Source organism: Caretta caretta, chromosome 6 (genome assembly GCF_965140235.1).
Source record: "Caretta caretta isolate rCarCar2 chromosome 6, rCarCar1.hap1, whole genome shotgun sequence".
NCBI lineage: Eukaryota > Metazoa > Chordata > Testudines > Cheloniidae > Caretta > Caretta caretta.
Genome location: NC_134211.1, coordinates 81,925,991 through 81,934,987, shown reverse-complemented (window position 1 = coordinate 81,934,987; position 8,997 = coordinate 81,925,991). Strand labels below are relative to the sequence as shown.

Genomic DNA, 8,997 nt, shown 5'->3' with positions numbered 1-8,997 from the left:
GTTCATGGAAGATAGGTCCAACAATGGCCATTAGCCAAGATGGTCAAAGATGCAACCCCATGCTCTGGGTGTCCCTCAGCCTCTGACTGCCAGAAGTTTTGAGTGACCCATAGAGATGGATCACTTGATAATTGCCCGGTTTTGTTCATTCCCTCTGAAGCGTCTGGCACCAGCAACTAATGGCAGACAGGATACCGGGCTAGAGGGCACATCGGCTGTTCTTAAGAGGGAGACGAGGGAGGGGAGGCAGGGATTAGGGGAACTGTGACGGGAAGAAGAGGAATCTGGTGGCCGGCGGAGCACGCCCGCAGACGAGGAGGGGAGCTTCTCCTGCTGCGCTGCGGACCAGACGGGACAGCTCGGCTGGGCGGGACAGCCAGGCTCCCCTCTGGGCTTTGCTGCCGCAGCGCCCCCCATGTGCGCGGCGCGGCCTGCCCTGCTCCGGGGCTGAGCGTGACTCGCTCGGGCTCCTCCTCCTGTGTCTGTGGCGCTAGTGGTTTCCCCTCCCCCTCAGGCTCGTGCTGGGCGGATCACGATGGATGCCGCTCGCTGCCTCCTGCTCCCGGGCTCAGGTCGCCACCGCCTCGCTGCCTTCCCGCGGGACTAAGGAGGGACGGGGCGGCTCCGGCGAGGAGCGTCCGGGGCGCTGGGGTAAGTGTCTGAGCGGGGCAGCGGCGCCTTTCCTCTGCCAGCCCCGGGGAGACGGAGCTCCGAGGGGCCTTTCCTGAGCCGCCAGGCCGGGTCACCCTGCGAGGCCTCCGGCTTCCCAGGAACTCGAGTGCCGCTGTCTGGCCTGGCGGGGTCGGCGCCGCCAGGGCCCGGGCAACCCAGCAAGGAGCTTCGGGGAGGCCGGGACAGCAGGCTGCGGGGAGGCGGTGCGGTGCGTCAGGGGCCCCCGGAGAGTGCGGGGGGCGGCAAGTCCCAGACAGACCGTCCCCTGGCTGGGGAGGCGGGGGCGGCAGGCCCCAAAGAGCCCCTCGCCGCCGGGATCGCGGTGGTGGCTGGGGGATGCGAGGCCGGTTGGCTTCAGAGTAGAGATTTCCCTTCCCCGGAGAACGTGTGAGGGGCGGCAGGGCCCCAGAGACCGCTAGGCGGTTGGGACCTGAGTTTCGCTGTGGCCTGGCCCCTTCCCTGTTCTGCCTCTGTGCTGGGGGAGCCTGTGTGTGTCTCTGCTGTATATTTGTCTGTTAATTTGGGGGTGTTTAAATCTGTCTGGGGCAAAGGAGCAGCAGGTGCCTCGGTTGGGCACGTCCCAGTGATGCCGACTGTGACACTGTTTTTTACAGAAAAAAGAAAAGGAGTACTTGTGGCACCTTAGAGACTAACCAATTTATTTGAGCATGAGCTTTCGTGAGCTACAGCTCACGAAAGCTCATGCTCAAATAAATTGGTTAGTCTCTAAGGTGCCACAAGTACTCCTTTTCTTTTTGCGAATACAGACTAACACGGCTGTTCCTCTGAAACCTGTTTTTTACAGGATTCTCAGGTCAGGGATCAGCTCCCTCACTGTCTGCTGGTTCTCTTGCTTTTTTTTTTTTTTTCTCTTTTCTTTTCTTTTCCAGTTGGAGTTAATTATTTTCCTGTCTTACACCAATAGTGTCGGCAACGCGACCCTGCTTGTACTGACTGGAATTAGCTTATTTAGTCTTGGAAGAGAGAATGCCAAATGTATGATCCTTGGGGGGGGATCACAAATATTATTAAATCTTTTCTGTTTACTTTTAATAATATTTTAATGACTTTCATTACAAAAGCATCCAGTCTAAAGAGACTGAGGTAATAAAAGTAAAATACACTTTGTGAGCAGTCCTTTTGATTATTTAACATTTATTCTTTCATCAGAATCCTGAATTACAAAAATACTGTGTTTGTCTCAAGCCTTTGTTACATCTTTGGGTTTTAAGCCTGCAGGAAGTAGAATTGCTGATTCAGTGTACATCTGTCTCTGTGCTGGGAGACAGTATGTTGAGAGACAGATTTTTGAGTTCTTTTTGTGAGTTCCCTCTTCCATGCCCTCAATGAAGTTATCGTTTAATCACTAACTGATCATGAGTAAACCAAGAAATCAGACCTTGTCCTGTGGAAGTTTAAACTCTTATTTGTGCATGGCACCCCTCCCCCTCCCAATTCTAGAGAATGTATGGTGGAATACTTTTTCAGCATTTCACCTTTGCAACCAAGTTTCATAATGTAATTTCATTTTTGCAAAGTAGGGATTTTAATAGCTCGGTTTTATGGCAAATTTCATATGGGTAGGTTGATTCAAAGTCTTTGTTGTAGCTCAGGTATGCAAATGATATTTATAGTTGTGTTGATCTTCAAGGACAAAGTTTATAGGGTAGATGTGACCTCTTGTTGATCTAGTGCAAGGTGGTACATAAGCATGTACTGTAGATCAAAAACATCTCTTAAGATACTGATAAAGGGACCTTCTTGATCCTGAGCTTGCATGTGCTGTGTCTTACTAGACCAACAAATAATGCCATTTACCATATATGTACACCTGAAACTCTGAATTTTGTAATGTACATTTATAATGGTTGAATTATTTGTCTTAAAAAAACTCCAAAACATTTAAAATGCAAATTTTTAGAAATACTATTTTCTCATCTCCCATTCTCTTCATTTACAATAGTATTCCACTTCTTATACATTATGTTAGAAATTTTAATTCTCTATAATCAAATAGAGCTTAAGGCCAGAAGGGATCGCTAGATCATCTTGTCCAGTGATTCTCAACCAGGAGTATGCGTACCCTACGGGGTAGGTAGAGGTCATCTAAGGGGTACATCAGCTCATCTAGATATTTGCCTAGTTTTAAAACAGGCTACATAAAAAGCACGAGCAAAGTCAGTACAAACTAAAATTACATGCAGACAACGACTTGTTTATACTGCTCTGTATACTATACACTGAAATGTAAGTACAATATTTATATACAAATCGATTTATTTTATAATTATGTGGTAAAAATGAAAAAGTAAGCAATTCTTCAATAATAGTATGCTGTGCCACTTGTGTTTATGTCTGATTTGGTAAGCAAGTAGTTTATCAGTGAGGTGAAACTTGTGATTATGCAAGACAAATCAGCCTCCTGAACGGGATACAGTAGTTTGGAAAGGTTGAGAGTAACTGATTTAGTCTGACCTCCAGTGTATCAGAGGCCACCAACACCATCCAACACTCGCACACTAAACTCAATTACTGAAATAAGTCCAAAATATTACAGTCAATGAGTGACTAGACCAGTGGTTCTCAAACTGTGTGTTGGGACCCCAAAGTGGGTCGCGACCCCATTTTAATGGGGTCACCAGGGCTGGCTTAGAGTTGCTGGGGCCCGGAGCCGAAGCCTGAGCCCCACCACCTGGGGCCAAAGGCCAAGACTTCAACCCTGGGCGGCAGTGCTCTGTTAAAAGCTCCCGGTCTGGGGCTGAAGCCCTTGGGCTTTGGCTCCTCCGCCTGGGGCAGTGGGGCTCAGGCTTTGGTCACCCCTTCTGAGGTCATGTAGTAATTTTTGTTGTCAGAAGGGGGTCATGGTGCAATGAAGTTTGAGAACCCCTGGACTAGACTATTACATGCCACAGTTAGAGAATAGGAGGAACTTAGGTAGGTGCACCAATGCCTGAGGTCCCTGCCATTAAGTGAGATATTTCTAGATGATCCCCAGGAAATGATGTAAACCCCACACTGCAAGGGAAGGCAAAACCTCCACAAGGTTGCTGCCAGTCAGACCCGGGGGACAGTTCCTTTCTGACCCCCACGTATGGTGATGAGTTAGACCCTGAGCATGTGAGCAATAACCAACCTGCTAAACACCTGAGAGACTGTTTGATGCTACCTCATAGCACCAGCCCACTCTGTCCAGTGTCCCATCTCCAGTTGTGGCCATCTCTGATGCTTCAGAGAAAGGAGACAACCAGATAAAAAAAGCCCAGAATATGCTGTTGGGTGGGGAATCCCTTCTTGACCCCTGCAGCATGAGATTACAGGAACATAAGACATAAAATGCGAGGGACCCCCAGGACTGTTGACCTAGGCCCCCACTCCATCACAAGTAATCCCTCTGCACAATTGCCCTCATGAATTTGTCCAGCTCACTCTTAAAACACATTAAGTTGTTTTCCCCCAGAAATCCTGTTTGGGAGGCTGTTCCAAAACCTCACTCTTCTGATGTTTAGAAACTTCCTAATCACCAGCCTGAATTTTTTCATAGCTAGTTTATACTCATTTGTTCTTGTGTCATCATTGTCCTTTGGCATAAATAGCTCTCCACTCTCCGTAGTATTTATCCTCCTGAAGTATTTATAGAGAGCAATCATATTTCCTATCAGCCTTCATTTTGCTAGGCCAAACAAGCCACACTCTTTCAGCCTTCTATTATAAAATAGGCCCTCCATTTCCCTTCATCTTCCTAACAGTTCTTCTCTGCACCTGTTTCAGTTTAAATTAGTCTTTCTTGAACATGTTTGACCAAAATTGTACAAGGTATTTCAAATGTGGTCTTATCAGTGCCTTGTACAGTGGCATTAATACTTCTCTATCTGTACTGGAAATGCCTTTCCTGATGCATCCTTTGATCACATTTGCCTTTTTTGTAGTTGCATCACGTTGGTGGCTCACAGTTATCCTGTGATCAACCAGCACTACCATTTCTCTTCTTTGTCACTTCCAACTGATGAGTCCCCCATCTTATAACAGAAATTCTTATTAGACCCTAAGTGCATGATCTTGCACATTGTACTATTGAATTTCATCCCAGTTCTGTTAGTCTAGTCTTCAAGGTCATCTAGATCTTCATATAATATTCCAGTCCTCCTGTGTATCACTCCCAACTTTGTATCATCAGCAAATTTTAGTAGCACGCACACACTTTTTGTACCAAGGTCATTAATCAAAAATATTAAATAACATTGGTCCAAAGACCAATCCTTGAGGAACTCCACTAGCAACCTCCCTCTGGTCTGATAGTTCACCTTTTAGCACAACCTCTTGCCTTCCCCTTTAGCCAGTTCCTTAACCACTTTACAATTCTTGTACTAATCCCCATCTTCCTTAATTTCAATAATAATTTCCCATGTGGTACTGTATTAAATGTTTTATTGAAGTCCGAGTTTATAAGATCTGCTGCGTTTTCCTTATCTACAAAATAAATTATCTCCTCAAAGAAGGAAATCATGTCACATTGCATTACATCCCCTTTTCTGTTTACCTTCCTGAATTTAATTATTCTTTCCTTCACAGTGTGTTCTAAAGCCTTGCATTCTACTGAGGTCAGACTAATGGGTTTATAATTATCCTGCTCGGTTTTTTTCCCTTTCTTAAATATAGGTCAGTTGTTAACTATTCTCCAGTCGTACGGTACCACAAAGACTAGATAGTTTTTTATTAAAAATTGTTGATACGGGACTAGTAATCTTCTCATGTGCTAGTTCTTTCAGTATTCTGCGATAGATGTTATCTGGTCCCCCTGATCTGAGCCTGTTAAGTTCTTGAAGTTTTTCTTCCACCTCAGTTGTGGCAATTTCCATTTCAGTCAGCCATCCTGCCTTCATGTTCCATATTATCATCCTTATTGGAAACCGAGGCAAAGTATTCATTTAGTTTTTGTGCCATTCCTAGATTATCATTAATCTTTTCCCCATCCACACTGTATAGTGGCCCAACCTCATCCTTCCTTATGCTCTTTTTAGATATATAACTAAAAATACTTCTAAAATTTCCTTGGCAAGAGCAAATTCAGCTTGACTTTTAGCAATTCTTGTGTTGTTCCTACATTTTCTAACCTCCAAGATGTAGCTTTCTTTGTTGATCAGTCATTTTTCCATTCCCTATAGGCTTTCTGCTTACTCCTAATAATCTTCTTGAGGTGATTATTCATTCATTTGGTTCTGGAACCTTTCTGTACAAGTTTTTTCCCAGTACTTGGGATGCAAATGGCAGACCGTTTTTGTATCCAGGCAGACTGAACACTCTTCTGTTCTCTGGATCTGGCCTATCAGTTCTTCTTTGTATGGAGTCCCCAGTTACATAGACCTGTCTCTTCCTGATGTTGTTCATCTCTCTTCTCTCCCTCAGGCTTTTGTACTTATCCTCATATTTTCCATGTGCTCTGATGCCTGGCTGTTTTCATATTCATAAAAACTATATAAAGGTTTCCTTCTGAGTCTTAAGTTGCAGATCTGTCTCAGTAAGTTTCATTTCATGCCCGTCTGAATGGGTATGTACCTGTAAAATCTCTCTTGAAATTTCTTATAAAAAATATTTGAGCAAAGAGATGCTTTAGCATTGGCGAAGTTGGACCTGTGTTTTGAAAAGTGGCATAAGCTGAGTCATTCTTCAGAAAATATGTATCTGAAAAATAAGTTTATAAGAAAATGTAAGTTATGAAAAATTGTTCCCCTCAAGGTTTTAGCTGTAAGTTTTCACTAAAAATAGTAGTAGAATCTAAAGCTTGCTTGACTGTGCCTGGGAAAGAAGGCTCTTGTTTTAAGTTAAGTAGAGCAACCTAATTAGGTTACACTCATGTTTAGGTTTAAAAAAAAACAACACCTTGTCATCATCTGGTGTGAGATCTTAAATGATGAAGTGAAAGATCCAATAGATGTCAGAAAACATGTTACAGGAGGAACAAATGGAAAAGGTTAATAAGACAGATCCTGATGAGTTGTTTCTTCTTTCCAGGTGAAGACTGCAAAAATCTGAGTCTGACTGGAGGGAAAGTTTCACTGTACTCAGACTATCCTGGCTTGAACACTTTAAGGATTTTTTGGTACTTTTTAATTTAAGCCAAGGCGGCTTTTTAAAACCATGGCAGATGTGGACCCAGACACGTTGCTTGAATGGCTACAGATGGGGCAGGGGGATGAAAGGGATATGCAACTAATAGCTTTGGAACAGTTATGCATGCTGCTTTTGATGTCAGACAATGTGGATCGTTGTTTTGAAACGTAAGTATATTTCTGTTCTTCATTTGCAGGGGCTTTCTGTCCTCCATTTGCAGGCTGTGGCAGTTTTATTTAACAACTTTTCCTTACTAAGTAGGTATATGTAAAGTTTGACATGCAGAACTAGAAGCTTCCGCAGTCTTGAAAATGTTATTGCAGAAAAACATTTCTATTTTGTGCCCAGGCAATGCTCACTTCCAGAGTATTTTGAGTACCTACTCATTTTGCAATGAATGAAAAGTATGGCAACTGTGCAGTTGACAGGAAATACTAATTTGTGCACAGTTTATTTATTTTTTTTAAAGCTTGTTTGGTGTTGAAAAATCATATTCTTGTTTACCCCTATTAGAGAGCATTACATTATCTATGTTTTTTAAAATAATAGAAAATAGTCTTTACACTAAAAATTGAATTATACTTTATTATTTTAAAATGCCTACTCTGAGATTTTTAAGTTTTCCTTATGTGATATACAGTAGCTCTTGTTTTTAACTCTGCAAGCTAAAAAAAAATCATTAACATAACTGATGTTGGCACTTAATATTTGAGCGTTGATGATCCATAGTAATGTACATCAAATATATTAGTTTCTGTAATTGCTAAATAGTGGGTCTGGAAAGGATGGATTTTGATACAAAGGCATGAACAAATTTTGATCCTTTAAAAATTATTAGTACTTAATGTAATGGTTTCCATTCTCCTTTTTGTTGGAGCCCTCTTTGCAGTGTTTTGGTGGATAGTCCGTGTTCTTGTCTTTCATTGCTCCTCAGGTTTCCTTGTCTCTCTATTATGTATTAGTACAGTTTCTGCTCCTCCACCTTTGCTTCTCCTCTCCTCCCCCCCATTTTCTTCCTCCTCTTTTCCATCTAATCACTAGAAGAAGACCTTGGAGTTGCTAGAGGGTTCCCTAGTGCAGTGGTTCTCAACCAGAGATCCAGGGCCACCTGCGGGCTGGGAGCAGGTTTCAGGGAGTCCTCCAAGCAGGGCCAGCGTTAGACTTGCTGGCGCTCAGGGCAGACAGCTGAAGTCCCACTTCATGGGGCTAAAGCTTGGGGCCCTGAGCCCTGCCACCCGGGGCTAAAGCCAGAGCCTGAGCAACTTAGCTTTGCAGGGGCCCCTGTGGCATGGGGCCCCAGCAATTGCCCTGCTTGCTACCCCCTAATGCCAGCCCTGGCTTTTCTAAGCAGAAAACCAGTTGTTTTGGCACAAGTGGGCTGTGGAGTTTTTATAGCATATTGGGGGTGGGGGTGGGGTCTCAGAAGGAAACAGGTTGAGAACCCTGCCCTAGTGGATCTCTTGGATAGAATTATATATGCAGTTGTGTCTGAACTGAGTGCTGTGGAAGCATTTTTGTACGTGTGTCAGGGACCTTCTGGATTTTGAAGCTGTATATGTGTGAGCAGCTCCTGTAGTAGGAGCAGTCGTGGAGGGTTGGATATCTTTTAAGGAGCCTATATTCCATGGTGGCTTGAAAATCAGAAATTGATATAAAAATGTATTCATTACTGTGTTTTTACAGAATACTTTAGTGATTAAAAATTACTCTGTGGGCTGAAGAGTTTACAATCTATAGATATAATTAAGAATGGATATTTGTCACCGGGGCATGCATTTACTGCTCTTTTCCTCTGACTGTCAGTCTCTACTTGGGTATGGGGCCTGCCACCTCAGGCTGAGAAACACTAATTTACTGGCTCTTAATATGGCTTCATTGACATAGGTTTGAGCGCACAGTTGAAAAATAACTGTTCTAGTGTATATTTTAGATGGGTTGTCCACTAAAATTCATACCGTATTGAACAAAAGTTGAAATGTAATCACAAGCTTTTATACAAATATCTTCATTTCTATGTTTGTTTGAAAATAGGTCTGAAATATAAACTTGTGAAACGTAAAGCGTGTGGGGTGTTTGTTTTATTTATAGCAGATTTTTGTCTTTAAATAAATCAGCTTCTCATTCAAAGTTTTTGGTTCCTTTATATTTTGTGTTTCTCTTTGTAAAAGCATATCTGATGAACACTGTGCCTTTGTTATAATGTTTTTTTTTAAACCA

General features: G+C 43.1%; 1 protein-coding gene across 5 annotated transcripts in view; it reads left to right on the top strand.

The window, feature by feature from the left end:
- Nucleotides 1-491: 491 nt before the first annotated feature.
- HECTD1 (HECT domain E3 ubiquitin protein ligase 1) overlaps nucleotides 492-8,997 on the top strand; it is a 91,509-nt gene continuing 83,003 nt past the window's right edge. For 4 of the 5 annotated variants that reach the window (XM_048852428.2, XM_048852424.2, XM_048852426.2 and 1 more), the window contains exons 1-2: nucleotides 493-651; nucleotides 6,682-6,947. In XM_048852428.2, coding sequence (XP_048708385.1) covers nucleotides 6,808-6,947 — 140 coding nt within the window. In that variant the 5' untranslated portion in view covers nucleotides 493-651; nucleotides 6,682-6,807. Of the gene's footprint in view, nucleotides 652-6,681; nucleotides 6,948-8,997 lie in introns of all 5 variants that reach the window. The other variant, XM_048852427.2, reaches the window with a different exon arrangement.